At 42.4% G+C, this 21,615-nt stretch overlaps 1 protein-coding gene across 5 annotated transcripts in view; it reads right to left on the bottom strand.

Annotated features, from left to right (window-relative positions):
• The window catches only part of ebf3a (EBF transcription factor 3a), a 67,844-nt gene that overhangs the window by 31,031 nt on the left and 15,198 nt on the right, over positions 1–21,615 (bottom strand). For all 5 annotated transcript variants that reach the window (XM_061707997.1, XM_061707999.1, XM_061707995.1 and 2 more), the window contains exons 7-8: positions 7,754–7,835; positions 1,300–1,417 (exon numbers count right to left, since the gene is read on the bottom strand). In XM_061707997.1, the coding sequence (XP_061563981.1) occupies positions 1,300–1,417; positions 7,754–7,835 (200 nt within the window). The remainder of the gene's footprint in view (positions 1–1,299; positions 1,418–7,753; positions 7,836–21,615) is intronic.

The raw sequence follows: 21,615 nt of genomic DNA on the forward strand, positions 1-21,615 counted from the left end.
CACGCGGTTTTATAAATCGCCTGCCATTTTCGGCTTTAGGCTTTACGTACACTTTTAGTATGAATCCTACACACTCTTTTATAAATGAGGCCCCAGGTTTTTTTTCTTTTTTTCTGTTTTTCCTTATTTTCTTCTTCTTTTTTTCCTTTTCTTCTCTTTTTTCTTCCTTTTTTCTTTCCTAATCTCGACATTTCAACTTTTTTCTCGAAATTTTTACTTTTTTCTCGACATTTCGACTTTTTTCTCGACATTTCGACTTTTTTCTCAACATTTCGACTTTTTTCATGAAATTGTGACTTTTTTCTCGACATTTCGACTTTTTTCTCAACATTTTGACTTTTTTCTCGACATTTCGTCTTTTTCCTCGACATTTTGACTTTTTTCTCAACATTTCGACTTTTTTCACGAAATTTTGACTTTTTTCTCGACATTTCGACTTTTTTCTCGACATTTCGACTTTTTTCTCGAGATTGTACTTCAACATTAATCTTGACATTTCGACATTTTGTCTTTTTTCTCAACATTTCGACTTTTTTCTCGACATTTCGACTTCTTTCTCGACATTTCGACTTCTTTCTCGACATTTCGACTTCTTTCTCAACATTTCAACTTTTTTCTCGACATTTCGACTTCTTTCTCGACATTTCGACTTTTTTCTCGAAGTGCATAATGAAAAAAAAAATCTTCCCCCTGTTCTAACTAATATAGATCCATGCAGTATGTGTTTCCTTCATTCTAAGGCTTATACGAGACTTTTCATTTTTTGCGGCTCCAGACATATTTGTTTTTTGTGTTTTTGGTCCAATACGGCTCTAAAACATGTTGGGTTGCCGACCCCTGGGCTAGAAGGCTGATTTAAATGTATCTCATAAAAAATACTGATCACTTCAGCGGTGGAACCAGTTAAAGTCCGTAAGTGGAGCTGCTGTCAGGCGTCCGCTGAACCTGGAGAAACATCCAGAACTCAGACGGGAAGGGGGGTTTCCATGGTTACCATTATTAATTAGGAGAGCAATTAAAGAGACTGAAAAGTCTGAGGGAAGACACGCACACACACCGTCCTCTCTAGGGACAGGGAGGTGTCTGCTCTTCTTACCCACAATCCTCTGGGCTGATTTCTCTTCAAACAACAATTATACTTGTCTCTTTAGGAACGACGATGCAGTCAGAACCAATCAGAACCAGTTTGAACCAGCACCTGACAGCTCTGCAGCTCAGTCTTTGTAGTCACTTCTTTGATGGCAGCGGCTATAAACACGCTTAAATGTGATTGGCTGAGACGTACAGAAACCTGCTTACCCTCAGATGGGTCCAGTCTTCGGGCTCGGCGGCCATGTTTGGAGTTGTTGTGTACGAACATGTTGTCGGACACAGCGAGGACATGCCCGTCCACGTTCACGGTCGTAGAGACCACCACCTGCAATTAGAGACGGAGAAAACTTTATTTACAACCTGCTGAGGGACAGTTAGCCTGACTATAGCAGCTCTGGTAGGAACCATCCTGGAGGAGCAGACTCCGACCAACCCCAGGATGATCCACACAGTAGAACTGACTGTTTTCCCTTCACTTTGTTTCACTTTACTTTACTTCAGTTATACTTTATGAATCTTGAATGGAAATTAGATGTTGCAGCAATGTTCATTATCAAAGCTTCTTCTAAGAGACATCAAAGATGGTCGTTAGGGATGGGCGGTATGGACTAAAAAATGTATCACGATAATTTCTGGCATTTATCCCAATAATGATAAAAATTACGATAAAAAAAATACCAATTCAACTCCACCTTTTCAACTATAAATCTATCTCACTCTCAGATCCGCCATGTTTGTTACACAAAAACCTCATCAACGGGAATTTATCCTTCCTTCCTTCCTTCCTTCCTTCCTTCCTTCCTTCCTTCCTTCCTTCCTTCCTTCCTTCCTTCCTTCCTTCCTTCCTTCCTTCCTTCCTTCCTTCTTTTTTCCCTTCTTTCCTTCTTTTTTCCCTTCCTTCCTTCTTTCCTCCTTTCCTTGTTTTCTCCCTCCCTTCCTTCCTTCCTTCCTTCCTTCCTTCCTTCCTTCCTTCCTTCCTTCCTTCCTTCCTTCCTTCCTTCCTTCCTTCCTTCCTTCCTTCTTTTTTCCCTTCTTTCCTTCTTTTTTCCCTTCCTTCCTTCTTTCCTCCTTTCCTTGTTTTCTCCCTCCCTTCCTTCCTTCCTTCCTTCCTTCCTTCCTTCCTTCCTTCCTTCCTTCCTTCCTTCCTTCCTTCCTTCCTTCCTTCCTTCCTTCCTTCCTTCCTTCCTTCCTTCCATAAATCAGTTTTACACAAAAACGTCATCAAGGGGAATTTATCGTTTTTACTGCAAGATGACAAATTCTTACCGTGGGGAATATTTTTGACGGTTTATCGTGAACGGTAAAATATCACCCATTCCTAATGGTCGTAGCTGTGCTCAGGAAGGATCTCCTGTAGAGGTCTGAGGGATCTCATGTAGAGGAGGTCTGAAGGTTCTCCTGTAGGGGTTTATAAACTATCCTCCTTTGCACAATCATCTTCAGAGAACTGGAACCAGAACCAGAACCAGCCTTCTTGATCAGTTTTTTCAGTTTCTTTAAGTCTCTGGTTCTGTTGCTGCTCCCCAACGGATGAATGCAGATGTGATTGAACTCTCCACAACAGACTTTTAGAAGATATTCAACATCTTGCTGCAAACCCCGAAGGACCGACTGCTGTCCAGGTGAATACTGAGGTATTTATACTCCTCCACTACCTCAATTTCTTCTCCCATGATGGAAATTCTATCTGACCTAATCTACAATCATTTCCTTTGTCTTGTTCACATTAAAGTTGAGATGATTGTTCCCACACCATGCCACAAAACGGTCCACCAGTTCTCTGAACTCAGTCTGTGGTCCACAACTGCAGAGTAATCTGAGTATTTCTGCACATGACAAGACTCCGACTTGTCCTGGAAGTCTGAGGTGTACAGGGTGAAGAGGAGTGGTGAGAGTACAGTCTCCTGTGCTGCTGACCACCTGATCGGACTCAAACTGTGGTCTGTTTGTCAGCTATCCAGGTGATTGTGAAGGGGTCCACCTTTGTCTTCTGGAGGGTCTTACTGTACGTAGTCATGCTGGATGGTGTTAAATGAACCGGAGAAGTCAAAGAATATGAACCTCTCAGCGCTGCCGCTAGGAATGGGTGATATTTTACCGTTCACGATATACCGTCAAAAGAATTCCCCACAGTAAGAATGTATCATCTCACGGTAAAAACGATAAATTCCTGTTGATGATGTTTTTGTGTAAAACTGATTTATGGTTCTGTGTTAAATCCACACACAACGTACGTGAAGGAAGGAAGGAAGGAAGGAAGGAAGGAAGGAAGGAAGGAAGGAAGGAAGGAAGGAAGGAAGGAAGGAAGGAAGGAAGGAAGGAAGGAAGGAAGGAAGGAAAGGAGGAAGGAAGGAAGGAAGGAAGGAAGGAAGAAAGAAAGAAAGAAAGAAAGAAAGAAAGAAAGAAAGAAAGAAAGAAAGAAAGAAAGAAAGAAAGAAAGAAAGAAAGAAAGAAAGAAAGAAAGAAAGAAAGAAAGAAAGAAAGAAAGAAAGAAAGAAAGAAAGAAAGAAATGAGCCTGAAAGAAAGAAAGAAAGAAAGAAAGAAAGAAAGAAAGAAAGAAAGAAAGAAAGAAAGAAAGAAAGAAAGAAAGAAATGAGCCTGAAAGAAAGAAAGAAAGAAAGAAAGAAAGAAATGAGGCAGAAAGAAAGAAAGAAAGAAAGAAAGAAAGAAAGAAAGAAAGAAAGAAAGAAAGAAAGAAAGAAAGAAAGAAAGAAAGAAAGAAATGAGCCTGAAAGAAAGAAAGAAAGAAAGAAAGAAAGAAAGAAAGAAAGAAAGAAAGAAAGAAAGAAAGAAAGAAAGAAAGAAAGAAAGAAAGAAAGAAAGATAAATTCCCGTTGATACGTGTTTGTGTAACAAACATGGCAGATCTGAGTCTTTACAGTTTTGCAGTACAGGTGTAACTCATTTAATTGGTTTTTATTAATTCAATTTAATCGGTGTAGTTTAGTATTTAGTATCTTTTACAGCAGTGATTTGGCTCCAAAGACTGAATGTGGTGATAGATTTATAGTTACAAAGGTGGAGTTGAATTGGTATTTTCTTATCGTCATTTTTATCGTTATCGGGATAAATGCCAGAAATTATCGTGATACATTTTTTAGTCCGTACCGCCCATCCCTAGCTGCCGCTTTGTCTGGATGACTGTGGGTTTGTGGAAGCAGGTGTATGATGGGATCTCACCATGGTCCTGAAAGGTCCTTGTTTGCAATAAAAGTCTGTGTGTGCGTATGTGTGTGTGGCGGGGGTCTCTTCAGGTCTTTCATGATGTGAGATGTTAGGGCTACAGGTCTATAGCCCCAACTAGAAGATAGATTAGGTCTTTTGGTACTGGGACAAGGCAGGATGTTTGTTCACAGCACTGGAAGCTTCTCCTGGCTTTGATGGACAGTAACATTGCAGTTTGAGGTGCTAATGGTTAGCCGTCATAATTTTAGCTACTTATCTTCTGATTGGAGTAAAAGACTTACGAATAAACAAATAAACTTGCCTTTCCTCTTCTGTCTCCTTCCTTGTTCTCCCCCCCGTCTCCTCATTCATCCCCCCCACATCTCTTCCCCGTCTCCCCCCTGCCGTATCATAGCTGCTCTTTTAGTGTCTGACAGGAAACTGTAGCAGATCAATAGTGGGATTGATCTGCATCCCGCTGTCACTGGTAATCTGTCGGCTCCTCGCCGCTAAGTGGCTGATGAACGTCGGCGCGTGAAGTCGTTATCTCAGCAGTCAGTTAATCATTGGACCAACAGACGTCTCTTTCAAGAAGTGGCATGTTTTCATACGAGATGAGAACCGAGGAGAACTGAAGGTTTCACCGGAACATTCTTTTCTTAAAAAATAAAATAAAACAAATAAATAAATACAAAGTACCCCATTAATGATTCTATAGACTTGAGGAGACTAAGTTAAAATCTGCGTCTGGACAAACCAGCAGACTTCTGGAACAGTGTGGGACGGACACATGAGACCAACGTGGAGATGTTTGGTCTTCATGTCCAGTACCGTGTCTGGAGAAACCAGCAGAAACCCCTCAGAGCCAGTGACTGCGTTTACATGCAGTCAATAACCCTTTTAAAACTTGAATATTGGCAATAACCCGAATTTGCACGGCCATGTAAACACCAATAACCCCTTTGAATAACCGGAATTTGCTCATATTCCGGTTTTTAAAAACCCGGGTAACACTTTACAATAAGGGTCCCTTAATTAACGTTAGTTAATGCATTATTAAGCATTAATTAACAGTTTAATAATAGTTAAATAACCATTATTATGTATTACTTAACATTAATTAGCATATTAGTTAATGCATTAATAAACAGTTAATTAATGCCTACTGCTCAGAGTTAATTAATACATTAGTAAGCATTAATAAACGTTACATGATGTAATTATTTATCCTTATGTATGCATTACTAGGGACATTATTAACATTTTACTTATGTATTAACTAATGTATTACTTAATACTAAGTAATGCATACATAAGGATAAATAATTACATCATGTAACGTTTATTAATGCTTACTAATGTATTAATTAACTCTGAGCAGTAGGCATTAATTAACTGTTTATTAATGCATTAACTAATATGCTAATTAATGTTAAGTAATACATAATAATGGTTATTTAACTATTATTAAACTGTTAATTAATGCTTAATAATGCATTAACTAACGTTAATTAAGGGACCCTTATTGTAAAGTGTTACCAAAACCCGAATATGAGCCCTGGGTTACTCCTTTTGAAACCCGAATATTGGGTCATGTAAACGCCAAACGGAATATCCCCATCAAACGGAAAAGGAATTTGTTTTCTGCGCATGCTCTGTTTACAAGGAATCCTGGTCTTTTGAGTCCAGGAAGTTCTTATAAACACGGAGAAACGCAAGACCAGGAGGAGACTAATCACTTCATAAATGTAATGAAGGATATGAACATTTCTGCATTTGTAGATGGTGGAAAGTACCGGGATAGCAAGATTTACAAGAAGGTGAGCGAAAAGTTGCGCAAAGCAGGATTTGTTTTGAATTTAGATACAGGAAGAAGAAGCGGAAATGACGGTAATTGCGTCATCACGTTCACCGCGCGTCGCTGGTTTGATCCAGATATCCCGAATGATTAATTACCATGTAAACAGGGATAACCCTGTTTACTTACGCATGTTAACGGAATATTCCGAATGTTTCAGTAACCGGAATATTAGTAATAACCTGAATTTTGACTGCATGTAAAAGTAGTCACTGTCAAGCACGGTGGTGGAGGGATGATGGTCTGGGGCTGTTTTGATGATCCAGGTCCTGGACTTCTAAAGCCTCTGTGAAACTGGGTCACGTGCAGAGTTGGGTAGTAACGAGTTACATTTACTCCGTTACATTTACTTGAGTAAGTTTTGGGAAATTTTGTACTTTTAGGAGTAGTTTTGAATCACTATACTTTTTACTTTTACTTGAGTAGATTTGTGAAGAAGAAACTGTTACTCTTACTCCGCTACATTAAGCTACATTGAGCTTGTTACTTTTCTTTTATCCCCTCCGCGTACGCGTCAATCTCTCTCTCTCAGAGAGAGAGAGGCGCATTTATTGAAGGCTGATTTATGGTTTCGCGTTAAGCGATGCTTATCGTACGTTGCGCGTCGCCGCATACCCTACGCCGGCCGCTACGCCGTCGATTTAACGCGGAACCATAAAAAGAGAGAAGTCCGCCAGGATACCATGTGACTGTGTTTCACCAATCAAACGTAGCTGCGCCGTGTAGTCTCGTCACGTGACCATATTGAACCTCAGTCGGCGGGACAGGATTTGTCATCAGCAATGCAGACCATGCAGACGCAGAAGATTTATTTATTTATGTTTTTATGTATTCTGTTATTTTATTTTTATTATTTATTAAAGTACTTGAATTTACTTTAAGATTATTTTAATTTAAGCTATTTTTCATTAATTTTATTTTATTTATTTAATTTGCCTGAAGATGATTATTTTGTACTTTTTTACTGTTTGAATGGTTGTGTTAAAAAAATAAATCAGACGTTACTCAACAGTTACTCAGTACCTAGTTTTTTCAACAAGTACTTTTTTACTTTTACTCAACTAATTATTTGGATGACTACTTTTTACTTCTACTTGAGTCATTTTATTCTGAAGTAACAGTACTTTTACTTGAGTACAATTTTTGGCTACTCTACCCACCTCTGGTCACGTGACAGGAAATGATCCCAAACACAGCAGCAGACCTGCAAGAGCTGACCCATGTAGATTTGGAATGACATGGTCGAGTCCACACCTGAACCTGATTAAAGTGCCGTAATGGGAACTATGGCTCATCTGTATTTGTATAATACTAAGATCCACTTCAACCAGATGAGTTTTATGTTTTCACACTAATAAACAGATGATTAAAGGACACGGTCCTAAATGATTTCAGTTATTAATAATAATAACAATGATAATAATAAAAACAGCCATCCCTGCTGACCTCTCACATTTATCTGCAAAGCAATAAGGCTCAGTGCCTGCTGCAATGTAGTATGGGCACTATAGGTCTTTCAAAGCCATGTCCTGCCCTTTCGGGAAATGAATTCATTCGTGTGTGTGTGTGTGTGTGTGTGTGTGTGTGTGTGTGTGTGTGTGTGTGTGTGTGTGTGTGTGTGTGTGTGTGTGTGTTACCTGAAACCTCCTCATGTCTCGTGGGTTTCCTGCATTCTTCAGACAGTTCTGGTTACACTTCAGGAAGAATTTGAGAAAGAACCTGTTGCCAAACACAAACACATACACATCAGGTTTTTTAATTAGTGTCAATAAGTGATTAAACATTATTGATTCTAGAGTCTGTGAATCGAGTTTGTGACACTTTAGAAAAGGTTTGTATCTTGAACTTGAACTCACAAGATAAACCAAGGCGATAATCCAAGGATGAGATGAGGTGATAAACCAAGGATGAGGTGAGGTGATAACCCAAGGATGAGATGACAAACCAAGGATGATATGATAAACCAAGGATGAGATGAGGTGATAAACCAAGGATGATATGAGGTGATAAACCAAGGATGAGATGACAAACCAAGGATGAGGTCATAGACCAAGGATGAGATGATAAACCAAGGATGAGATGAGGTGATAACCCAAAGATGAGATCATAAACCAAGGATGAGGTCATAGACCAAGGATGAGGTGATAAACCAAGGATGAGGTCATAGACCAAGGATGAGGTGATAAACCAAGGATGAGGTGATAAACCAAGGATGAGATGAGGTGATAACCCAAGGATGAGGTCATAAACCAAGGATGAGGTTGTAGACCAAGGATGAGGTCATAAACATAAACCAAGGATGAGATGAGGTGATAACCCAAGGATGATGGTTATAAACCCAAGGATGAGGTGATAAACCAAGGATGAGGTTATAAACCCAAGGATGAGGTGATAAACCAAGGATGAGGTCATAGACCAAGGATGAGGTGATAAACCAAGGATGAGGTGATAAACCAAGGATGAGGTGATAAACCAAGGATGAGATGAGGTGATAACCCAAGGATGAGGTCATAAACCAAGGATGAGGTTGTAGACCAAGGATGAGGTCATAAACATAAACCAAGGATGAGATGAGGTGATAACCCAAGGATGATGATTATAAACCCAAGGATGAGGTGATAAACCAAGGATGAGGTCATAAACCAAGGATGAGGTGATAAACCAAGGATGAGGTCATAAACCAAGGATGAGGTGATAAACCAAGGATGAGGTTATAAACCAAGGATGATGATTATAAACCCAAGGATGAGGTGATAAACCAAGGATGAGGTCATAAACCAAGGATGATGATTATAAACCCAAGGATGAGGTGATAAACCAAGGATGAGGTTATAAACCCAAGGATGAGGTGATAAACCAAGGATGAGGTGATAAACCAAGGATGAGGTGATAAACCAAGGATGAGGTGATAAACCAAGGATGAGGTGATAAACCAAGGATGAGGTGATAAACCAAGGATGAGGTGATAAACCAAGGATGAGATGAGGTGATAAACTAAGGATGTGGTCATAAACCAAGGATGAGATGAGGTGATAAACTAAGGATGTGGTCATAAACCAAGGATGAGATGAGGTGATAAACCAAGGATGAGATGAGGTGATAACCCAAGGATGAGATGAGGTGATAAACTAAGGATGAGATGAGGTCATAATAAACCAAGGATGAGATGAGGTGATAAACCAAGGATGAGATGAGGTGATAACCCAAGGATGAGGTCATAGACTCCTGATTAGATAGAATCCTGTTTGGCGTTTACACGACTGAATATTTGGGTTTTAAAAGGAGTAACCCAGGGGTCATATTTGGGTTTTTAAAAACCGGAATATGAGCAAATTCGGGTTATTCAAAGGGGTTATTGGTGTTTACATGGCCGTGCAAATTCGGGTTATTGCCAATATTCTGGTTTTAAAAGGGTTATTGATGCATGTAAGTCATTGTTCCTCCAGCGTGTTACGGATCAGATATGCAAAGCACCATGTAGCAAATGGACAGAGGCTGGAACACATTGGCTATCTATGATGCTATTTGATATTACTTTATGCTCACTCTAATCAAATTTGTTAAAATGTCCTCATTTGAAGTGCAGAAGAACCAGGACCAGCAGAGCTCTGCTGTAACGTGTGGTTGCTCAGGTTGCTGCTCTGGGGTTAGACGTGTTTGGACTCGAGAAGGACCCAGGACCTGCTAGCCCCCCCCGATGAGAGGAAGATGATGGAAAGATGGAGTAGAAGAGGTTCTGGACAACGAGAGACATTATTATTTTGTCATATAACATGACTTTATGAAAACATTATTGAATAGTTTAAATATTTCTTCAGTTTTGGACCAAAATGGTAAAAACCGCGGCTCGTTAGACGGTTCTGGCGCACCGTGAAGACAAACTCTCTGATAAACAACATCTCTGTTGTTTCCTTGAAACGTGTTGAAACATCACTGAAGGACGTGTACCACACATCTGGAGCACATCTCATGTGTCCTTGACCTGCTGTGCATGTGTGTGTTTGTGTGTGTGCATAAGTGTGTGTGTGTGTGTGTGTGTGTGTGTGTGCTGCAACAGCTGCTGCTCAGTTCTTCAGCCTGTGAAGCCATCTGACACTGAAACAAACGCGTCTTCATAAGTGTGGAAACTGCACCGTTTTTCTTCCACTATAAAACAGCAATCTGGATGTGTGTGTGTGTGTGTGTGTGTGTGTGTGTGTGTGTGTGTGTGTGTGTGTGTGTGTGTGTGTGTGTGTGTGTGTGTGTGTGTGTGTGTGTGTGTGTGTGTGTGTGTGTGAGAGTCATAATAGCCGTTAATTAGCTCTGTGTTCAGACCAGCCGCGGATGCTAATTAGCAGAAACCTGTCCAACATTTGGTGATAATTAGAGCAACAGGCCCGAACACGTGTTTGTGGGGAAGTTGTTGTTCGAGCTCCTAAAAGACATTCAGCCACTGACGGTATGGACTTGTGAAGAGTTTTCGGTGTTATTTTTGTCCCATTTTTGGTTCCTGAACCTATTTTTCCGACTGAGGACAGATCTGGATTGAAGTTTGCAGGAAGTTGTGGTATCAGGACGGGATGCCGGCAAATCAAGGGAGACCTGAGGACCACACACCTAACAGGGAGTTTCAGCAGATCTACGCCAGTCCTGGTTACAGTTCTGCTAGTTGTGGTTTTGGTTCTACTAGTCCTGGTTTTGGTTCTAGTTGTCCTGGTTTCAGTTTTTCTAGTCCTGGTTTCAGTTATTTAGTTCCACTAGTCCTGGTTTCAGTTCCACTAGTCCTGGTTTCAGTTCTACTAGTCCTGGTTTTAGTTCTACTAGTCCTGGTTTTGGTTCTAGTTGTCCTGGTTTCAGTTTTTCTAGTCCTGGTTTCAGTTATTTAGTTCCACTAGTCCTGGTTTCAGTTCCACTAGTCCTGGTTTCAGTTTTTCTAGTCCCGGTTTCAGTTCTACTAGTCCTGGTTTCAGTTCTACTAGTCCTGGTTTCAGTTTTTCTAGTCCTGGTTTTAGTTTTTCTAGTCCTGGTTTCAGTTCTACTAGTCCTGGTTTCAGTTATTTAGTTCTGGTTTCAGTTATGCTAGTCCTGGTTTCAGTTCTACTAGTCCTGGTTTTAGTTTTTCTAGTCCTGGTTTCAGTTCTACTAGTCCTGGTTTCAGTTCTATTAATCCTGGTTTCAGTTCTACTAGTCCTGGTTTCAGTTCTACTAGTCCTGGTTTCAGTTATGCTAGTCCTGGTTTCAGTTAGCCTATGCTAGTTCTGGTTTCAGTTATGCTAGTTCTGGTTTCAGTTATGCTAGTTCTGGTTTCAGTTATGCTAGTTCTGGTTTCAGTTATGCTAGTTCTGGTTTCAGTTCTTTAGTTGTAGTTGTCCTGGTTTTGGTTCTAGTTGTCCTGGTTTCAGTTCTAGTTGTCCTGGTTTCATCTCTTCTAGTCCTTCTAGTTTCAGTTATTTAGTTCTACTAGTTCTGATTTCACTTCTGCTAGTTCTGGTTTTAGTTGTAGTTGTCCTGGTTTCAGTTCTAGTTGTCCCGGTTTCAGTCCTTGAAATGGACTGGACAGATCTCAGGGCCGGGCCGTTTGCACGTGTCTCCATTACGAGGAACAGCCCTGTAATGTGGTCTTCAGGAACCTTTACAGGGGCAAAAAACTAATTTAGTGCTGCTGGCCGTTTACGAAAAGCAAAAAACGTGTTTCCAGGTTTTCTTCACAGGGACAGCAACGTTAGGAGTTTTCAGCTTAAAGGCGGCAGCTGAGACGAGAAAGTGGAAATGACTCGCATCAACACACACACACACACACACACACACACACACACACACACACACACACACACACACACACACACACACACACACGCACACATGCACACACACAGAGCTGCCAGCGGCGCGTAAATCACACACACACACACACACCTCAGCGTCAGTGTAACTTGTCCTCACACTGCGACTACATTTTCTACCTCATAGAGCATATTAACTCTGGCAGTTGGTGTGTGTGACTTTGTGGAGATAAATTTGCGGTACGCCCTAATTTCCTGCTCGTAAATATCAGCAGTAGTAGAGTATGTGTGTGTGTGTGGGGACTTCCCTGCTTATCACATAACAAATTGAAAGCTTAATCTGTCCTGTGTGTAGATTTACGACCTCGATGGCTCCGTCTCTCCGTTCAAAGGGAGAATGAAACAGAGGGAGCAAGGAAAGGGGGTGAAGGGAGGAAGGAAACAAACTAGGAGGTGAAGAGGGAGGGGAGGAGAAAGGAGACAAGTTGCGTTGGCTCCTGGAGATGGTGACAATCAGCTGAGACTGTGGATGGTGGGGGGTTACCATGGCGATAATGCTATTTGAGTGTGTGTGAGCAGCTGATTAGAGGTCAAAGGTTATCTTTAGACAACGGACAACCTCTGAAACGACGAGAGCAACTTTGGCCCAGTTCTATGATTCTAGCGCCGAACCTAGCGCCGAACCTAGCGCCGAACCTCTAGCCGGTCTGTTGCGAAGGAAGCAACAGTTCAGCACCATTGGCACCAAAACCTTGGACTGGTAACCAGCAAGAACCAGTTACATCAGCGGCGAGGGCCGGGGTTACCTCACAAACAAAACACAGATGTTAAAATGACGTTGAACTAAAGAAAAAGGAATTTAAGACATCGAGCATGAGTGGCAGCTGCAGAACAACATTCAATGCGCTGCATATAAATACCTCTGCTGGTACCAAGCTCTGACGAAGCCCAAATGGCTTCCAACTACAGCGGACGGTTGGAACTTGGATTTATTCGTCCCGGTCGTGGACCACTGAACCAGGTCTTTAACTTCACAAGGACAGCATGTAGGAGTTTGCTGAAGTCTTTTCGTGTTTTGGGAACTTGGGGAAGGCCTTCCACCACCGCGTCCTGTGTGGTGCTCAATTTGGTCCCTGCACAACCCGAGTTTGATTTGGACTGCAACAGTGCCGCCCTCTCCTGATTCTGTTCATAACCTTCAGGGACTGTATTTCTTGGGGCAGCTAAGTAGATGATGTGGTTGTATTGACGTCTTTGACCTCCAGCTGAGCCAGCTTTCCGCCAAGTGGGAAGCAGCTGGGAAGAGAATCAGGAGCTGTAAAAGCGTGGATTGAGGTTGAGAGTGAGTCGGTGCTTCTAGTGGAGGAGCTCAAACATCTCCGGGTCTTGTTCATAGGTGATGGTAGGACGGAGCAGGATACTGGCAGGAGGATTGGGCCTGTATTGGTCTGTCGTGTTCAGGAAAGACTGGAATTACCAATCAATCATTCCAACTTTGACGTATGGTCTCAAACTGTGAGTAGCAAAGTTGCAAATGAAAACTTCCTCGAGGAAGACCAAGGACTCTAATGGCGCTTTTCCACTAGTACCTACTCAGCCAGATTCGACTCGCCTTGCCTCAGTTTGGCGCTTTTTCACTAGGGTTCTAGCCATGCTGAGTAGATAATTTTTCTGTAACTACTCTGCCGAGGTTCTAAGCGGCTGAGTCGGGCTGTTCCTGATGTCATCACACTACATGCCACCGATTGGTCAGGCGGTTGGCCAATCAGATGTCTGAGTTAGGATGTGACGTCATTTCAAGAGCGACTCGCGGCTTGAAGCCTTCTCCCCTTCCGTTGTTTTAATTTTATATTGAATACAAACCACAGAGCAAACAGAAGATATACCAACTCATCCATGTTCTCTGTCTTTGGCATCTTACTCTTTCGTTTGTGTTGCACAATCGAGTACGTCACAGCAGCTTTGCTCCAACCCGCCTACTTCTGATCAGGGTATGGAAAAGAAACGAGGGCAAGTTGAGTCGAGTCGGGCTGAGTAGGTACTTGTGGAAAAGCGTCATAAAAGCCCCATTGACCTAGCTTGGGAACGCCCTGGTGTCTCGCCAGTTGAGTAAGAAGCTGTGACTCAGGACACGGTGATCTGTGGGTCCATTGATGGATGGAAGGATGGACAGATAGATGGCTTAAGTCCGTTTAAGTTCAGTCATCCAGGAGAGACTGGAGTCACTGCTCCTCCACATCCAGAGGAGATGGGTCAGGCATCTGGTGATGCCTCAATGACACCTCAGGAAGGTGTTGTGGGCATCTCCAACGGGGAGGAGATCCGTAGGAAACTGTACATCGGGATCAGGGAAGTGCTCCTGGAGGGGACCTTGGGAAACGCCTCGGTATTACCTCAGGAGAACTAGAGGAGGTGGCAAGGGAGAGGGCCACCACCTGAATCCAGATAAGCAGAACTTAAAGACGGAGGGATGGATGACAAGCAGCACCAATTGATTATTCATTAATTTTCATCAGAAAATTTGATTTTCTCTTTCTGGAAAATTGCTGATTTGTTTACAGACCATCTGTTCAGGGAAAAGGCAGTGTGTGTTTTGTGTGGTTGAGTGGGTGTGTGGCAGCACTTTGTCCTTCTGCAGGCTCATTAGACATGAGTAGCAAAGAATGCTGGGTAATCAATATTGCAGAGTCCCTCAGAGACCCAAACTGTAGCCTAAAAGCGGTTTCTGTCTCTTTTGTCCTTCTGTGTGTGTGAGTGTGTGTGTTTACCAGTTACCATGGAAACCACCCAGACGGACTAAGTTGCATCCCCGTCTCCACTCAGATCCGGACAATATTAGAAAAAGTGTCTGTAAAGGTCCATACCACGTGAAACAGGAGTCCAAGGCTCAAACCTGAGGAGACAGATGGACAAGCCCACCTTTGTTGGCACTCCATGTCTCCTGCGGTCAGGGTCACGGCAGGTCCCGAACAAATATCGTTTTTTCAGGTGTTTTCCTCCTCTGACCAAGAATCCTGCTTCCCGACTGGCCAGGAACCAGTTTGAGAAGGTCCTGCATGGTAGAAAGTCTCAAGATCCTCCAGTTTTAGAGTTCACGTCTGTCTGGACTCATTTAGCTTGAACCTAAACATCTCACCATCAACTGGACCAAGACCAAGAGTTTTTAGAGGTTTCTGAAGACGTATGTTCAGACGGACGGGCGTTGTTACGAGGACATATCTCAGGAATGGCTTGGGCGGATGTGGACGATTGACACCTCTACGGAGTCTTCCCAGCCACTGGACCCAACGAGCAACTCGCAAGTCCAGCTTGTAGGATGTTCAAGGAGCTGAGACGCATCACTTAGGGTCTCGTCCAAGACCGTGGAGGTTTCATGGATGTGTTCGGAGTCCAGCAGATCACAGACTCCTGGTCTTCTCTGCCAGAGAGACTCTGCTGCTTCTACGGCAGCCAGACAGGGTCAAACAAAGGCACAGGAATATTCAGACTCTGACATTTTACTGCTAAACAACTTAATGTCAGCTGTCAATCACTGCTGCTGACGCACGCATGCACTCACACTCACACACACACAGGCTTGCACACACATGCACTCACACACACATGCACACACACAGCGGTTTTCCAGGCCTTAAGAGTGTGGACCAGGGTTTCCAGACTCTGTAATGTACAGAAGAGGTGCAGGAAGACGTAATTAAATTAGATAATGAGGAGTCTATCACGCCCTCTCCGAGTAAATGAAAACAGACACTTCCTCCTCCTCTTCCTCATTGTTCTCCTCGTCTTCTGTCACAGTCAGGAGGAGGTTATTAACAGTCGGGGACTCAAGGAATCCTCTTTTTCTATTCACCGTCCCGCTTCCACACATCCTCACTACAGCCCGGGCCGTGGATTCATCCACGGCTGAAAATAGTTATGTTTTAACCTTCAAGGACACGTTCTCCTTCAGAACCGTCTCCAATGGTCTTCAGGCTGTAATTCAAACCCCCCTGGAAATCCAGGACTGTTGACCAGCAGCTGGTTGACGAAACACGAGATAACCAGCAGCAGGCGCTGGGACGCCGGACAACCAGCAGACGGGCCAACGAGATGTGTAAAACAGTTATCTTCAACTCTGAAGGTAAAGCCAATGACAGAGGGCGTCAAACACAGTCTCCACGGTAACAGCGCACATTGCTGGTTTTGGACGCATTTCAAAACAACAAATAACAACAATTAAACTCACAGCTGCCACTCAGAGGGTCGTAATTAGGCCATCTGACGCAATGTGAAGCTGTGCCAACGAAATACCACCGGTGAGGGTGTGTGTGCTGTAACACACTCCGTTAATCAATAGGAGGTGCGTCGCTACCGGCAACGCTTACCAACGATCAATACCTGAGCACACACAGACTGAAGGAGACACCTGTTAAACGCCAGTTAGAGGAAACGGATTATCCTCCTCCATCTCAACTCCCCCCGCTCTCATTCGTCAGTCATTCATCATTCTGTCCATGGAGGAGAGGATGGACAGAGACATAGGAGTTGCAGAAGGTAAGGTGTCCATGAGGCCAAAGAGGCAAGGAGCACTTCTATTCCTCCATCAGAGCGACTAAAGTCACTTCTCACCCCTGACAACCCGCTACCTGACACGTGAACAGCTACGCTCTCCGTTTCACCAGTATAGGACATCCCAAACTAATCACTAGGACGGGGGGATGGGGTTTATGCCATAAGTCATACAGAGGTGTCCAAGAGCCACGATTTGAAGCAACCGAGAAGGTTGCCAAGGTCATTGGCTTCTTTTCTCTTTGGATTGGTTCTACGCCGACCCAATGACGTCAAGAGACACTTCCTTCTTTGTCTGTTAGTGCCGCCCAACTGGAAATCAAAGTCCAGTCCAAACATGGTGCTGGGCTTTATCGTCTGGCATTTGGAAGAACACAAACAACGGAGGAATATTGCCATAACATGGCATGAACACTACTGGAATGTTGTTGGGACACGGTTTCAATGTTTCTGGAAATGTGTGGAAACACCACATGTACACTGCTAGAACTAGGGATGGGCGCTATGGACTAAGAAATGTATCACGATAATTTCTGGCATTTATCCCGATAACGATAAAAATGACGATAAAAAAAATACCAATTCAACTCCACCTTTGTAACTATAAATCTATCTCACTCTCAGATCCGCCATGTTTGTTACACAAAAACCTCATCAACAGGAATTTATCCTTCTTTCTTTCTTTCTTTCTTTCTTTCTTTCTTTCTTTCTTTCTTTCTTTCTTTCTTTCTTTCTTTCTTTCTTTCTTTCTTTCTTTCTTTCTTTCTTTCTTTCTTGCTCATTTCCTTCCTTCCTTCCTTCCTTCCTTCCTTCCTTCCTTCCTTCCTTCCTTCCTTCCTTCCTTCCTTCCTTCCTTCCTTCCTTCCTTCCTTCCTTACTTCCTTCCTTCTTTTTTCCCTTCCTTCCTTCCTTCCTTCTTTTTTCCCTTCCTTCCTTCCTTCCTTCCTTCCTTCCTTCCTTCCTTCCTTCCTTCCTTCTTTTTTCCCTTCCTTCCTTCTTTCCTCCTGCTCTCTCCTTCCTTCTTCCCTTCCTCTTTTCTCCCTTCCTTCCTCCTTTCCTTGTTTTCTCTCTTCCTTCTCCCATTTCCTTCCTTCCTTCCTTCCTTCCTTCCTTCCTTCCTTCCTTCCTTCCTTCCTTCCTTCCTTCCTTCCTTCCTTCCTTCCTTCCTTCTTTTTTCCCTTCCTTCCTTCTTTCCTCCTGCTCTCTCCTTCCTTCTTCCCTTCCTCTTTTCTTCCTACCTTGTTTTCTTCCTTCCTTCCTTCCTTCCTTCCTTCCTTCCTTCCTTCCTTCCTTCCTTCCTTCCTTCCTTCCTTCCTTCCTTCCTTCCTTCCATAAATCCGCTTCACACAAAAACATCATCAACAGGAATTTATCGTTTTTATCGCGAGATGACAAATTCTTATCGTGAGGAATTTTTTTGACGGTTTATCGTGAACGGTAAAATATCGCCCATTCCTAGCTAGAACTTTGCAGAACATTTCAGCAATGTTCCTGGAGTGATGCTGGAAGATCGGTGGAACACCGGAGGAAGAGCGGGCTTCATGGAGAAAACCTCTTCTGTCCAGAACCATGTTTGGTGGGAACCAAACACCTCAGACCCACTGTCGAGCACGGTGGTGGATGGTTGATGGTCTGTGGTTGTTTTGAGGATATACTGTAGGTTCTGGACATCAGAAGTTTTTGGTGGAGCTGCTGAGTCAATGCTCTGCTGTGGTTTCCAGAACCGCTCTCATCTTTGTTGATTCTCAGCCATCGCCGGGGTCCTTAATGAATCAGCTTTCCTTCTTTTGCGGCGCATTTAAGGGTCTTGCCCCGCAGTTTGAGACTCCCCATCGCGATGGTTCTTTGTTCTGTGTTCAGACAGGAGCTTTGGAGGGCAGGTGATGACGGGATGATCATCCTCTGAACACTGTGAGAACGTTTTAACACCATGATCTTCAGTCAGTTTAACGTCTCTTCTGTCTTTAAAACCTCTCAGCTCACGTCAGTTTTTTTTTTCATCGACCTGTTTGTAGCTGCAGACGATGACGGCGATGGGACCGGTTCTCATCTTTTCACGCTCTGGCTCTGAATACCTGATGTGAGAATTTTTTTGCTGGGGTACAATCTCCTGTCTGCGAGGGTCTCTGGTGTCTGCAGCGTGGGATTATGGGAGAACGACGTGCTGTCAATCATTTAGCGGGCGTAGGTGTGATTTCCCTCTCATGCTGCAGGTCGGTTTTGGGAGGAATCTCATTACTGGCCGTGTTTCAGGGTGACTGACAGCAGAATAATGTTTGGGGGCCCCAGGGGGCCCCGCATAGCTAAATGTTAAATGTATGAATGCATGAGAGTCAATGGAGAGATGAAGTGTAGCTGCATATTTTTCTTCCTGGGAAAAAAGTATGACCCCGAACGCTCCATCTGCTGCTGTTTCACTGCTGAACACAGCGTTCAGAGGACGCGACGGCAGACTCTACGCAGTTCCGAGGTGAGTGCTCAGCGAGTTGTGTAAAAATGGAAAAGAAAATTATCTGATTGCATTGATTCTTAGTTTTAGACAAAAACAACAAATACAAGCTCAGAATTTATAAAAAACATCCTGGAAAAACCCTGTGTGATGTCAAAGAGCGCCAACATTCCTACTTCGTACCTGAAGTTCCACTACTGCTCACTAGGGTCAGAAACCGGACCCGCTGTCACTCCACCGACCACTAGAGTCCGGATCCTAACCTGCAGTCCCTCTAACGACCACTAGGTTCTGGCACCGGACTTGAAGTTCCTATACTGACCATCAGGACGTGGCTCCAACAGTGAGTTGCTCTCCATGTCAAAATGTTCAACTTTACAGCAGAAATAAACATATTTACAAATCTGGAACAAAAGGCAGTTTTTGGCTCGAACTAGGGCTGTTCGATTAATCGATTTTAAATCGTAATCGCGATTATGTAATTAGAACGATGTTAAAACGTGAAAATCGTAAAATCGATTTTTCACTTTTTTTTTTTTTTCTTTTTTTTTTAACCTTGTCTGCACACATATTAATGATTGATACCATATTAATGATTGATGGAAATACCTCTCAATACCTGCGACAAGTGCAGGTAAAGAGAGGCTCTTTAGTGTAGGAGGGGGCGTTGTAACATGCCACCGGGCATCCCTCAAGCCAGATGCGGTAGACCGGCTCGTGTTCCTTGCAAAAAACTTGCAAATGTGAATAGCAAATGTAATGAGTGACATTACACACCTCTACCTCCTTCATGGGTTGCATTATTATTTAGAATGCAAAGACCCAGTTTAGTTTAATTAGAAAATGTCTTGTTTTATTTAATTGGAAATATAACTTACTGTATGTTTGCAAGTGCTGATTTGCTGATTTTTTTTTCCAGAGATAAAACTTTATATTTTATTATATTTTTTAAAACTTTTTTTCAACTTATTTTACAGAGTTTTGCACTTTATTCATTCATTTTTGGTTTAATAAGAGCAAAGTTTGCACTTAAAGCCCAATGGGGCAAATGTTCAATAAAAAAACAGCATATTTGAAATCATTTCTTTGCCTTTTGTCAATTCACAAAATAATCGTAATCGTAATCGAAAATCGGATTTTGAGAGAAAAAAATCGAGATTTTATTTTTGGGCAAAATCGAACAGCCCTAGCTCGAACCAATCGGAGAAAAGAATGGTGAAGTTGGCAAAGTTACAATCAGACTCGTTTCAGCACAAGACATCTAAATGGCTGCAGTGCAACTCTGGTGAATGAATGTTGTTGGTTTCGAGGTAAAAACTTGTTGAATCAAGATGTTGATATTGGTTCTGCAGGCTTCTTAAGTTTCCCCACTGAGGGAGAAAATAAAGGATTATCTTATCTTATCTTATCTTCTCGTTTGTGCTGCCTCGTGACTCTTGGATTCACAGCATTTAAAGCCCACCGCTGCCACATAGTGGTTCATTGTAAATTAATGTGAATGGGAGGGGCACCAGACCAATTTCACTAATGACCAGATCTGTCCAGGCTAGCGATGACTGGCAAACTGTCTCAGGTGATTTCCACATGTGAATAATCTTTCTCGTTGTGGTTTTGAACTCCTGCATGTTTGGTAATAGTTTTATAATCCTTTTAAATTACTTTTCAAAGATCATTCCTGATGTCTTTCCCTGTTGGCATTGTGTTAGTGTGAGACACGTTTTTTTTGTTAGTTTCTTTCTTTTTTGGCTTAATTTTTGTTAAATAAATCACGAAACAATGGAGATTGTTGGCCTACTACAGTCTATTGATTATCATGATTTCACACAATAGACAGTAATAAAAGAAGGGGTTTAAACTAGTGATGCACCGATTGTTCGGTAACCGAAATAGTTCGGCCGAAAATGGCAAAAAAACACTTTCGGTGTTCGGTGGAATAAATGGGGAAAAAAAACGAACAATTAATAATGGCGTTGTAAAATAAGGAAATAGACTGGCTGCTCCGTCCCGTAACGTTGCGCACTACATAAATCGTTGGCCAGGAATTTTACCTAATAAACTGGCCGCTCCCGTAATAAATCGTTGGCCAACCAAAAACTAGCCCCATAAGAATTTTACCTAACATTCACCAGGAGGTGGAACCAAAACAACATAATGCTGGGAAATTAAATTTTTTTAATTTTTTTATGTTCAATAAATATTTTCTACCTTGTAATTTTGTAAAAGATTTTTTCTTTTAAAAGCATGCCTAAATCAAATGTATTTGATTTATGCAATGGTGAAAAAATTGACAAAATAAATGAAAAACTGCTGAAGAACCATGTTCGGTATTGTTCGGTATTCGGCCAAGTGTTTATTATTATTTTCGGTTTCGGTTTCGGCCACAAATTTTCATTTCGGTGCATCACTAGTTTAAACTATTGTATTTGACTCTAAAATAAGGAGTAAAGACTCAATGAGGAAGAAGTAAAGAGGCTGACAAATGTAAACGTGATATTGTCCTCATTGATGTCAGTTTTATTAAAGTGGAGTTGAACGGTGAACGCTGCTGTATCGGAGCTTTTCTGGGAGTGTTTGTGCTCGGAGCTGCAGTCTGACCCTGACATGTTTCCTGTTCACTGGACGCCGCCGAAAAACACAGGAGACCTTCCCATCATGCATTTCAGCAGGCAGAGGGAAAGAAAAAAAGAGCCGCTGTAAAAATCACCACTTCTCCTTTCAAAAGGCTGCTGCAGTCGCATCC

Source organism: Cololabis saira, chromosome 19, assembly GCF_033807715.1.
Source record: "Cololabis saira isolate AMF1-May2022 chromosome 19, fColSai1.1, whole genome shotgun sequence".
NCBI classification, from domain to species: Eukaryota; Metazoa; Chordata; class Actinopteri; order Beloniformes; family Belonidae; genus Cololabis; species Cololabis saira.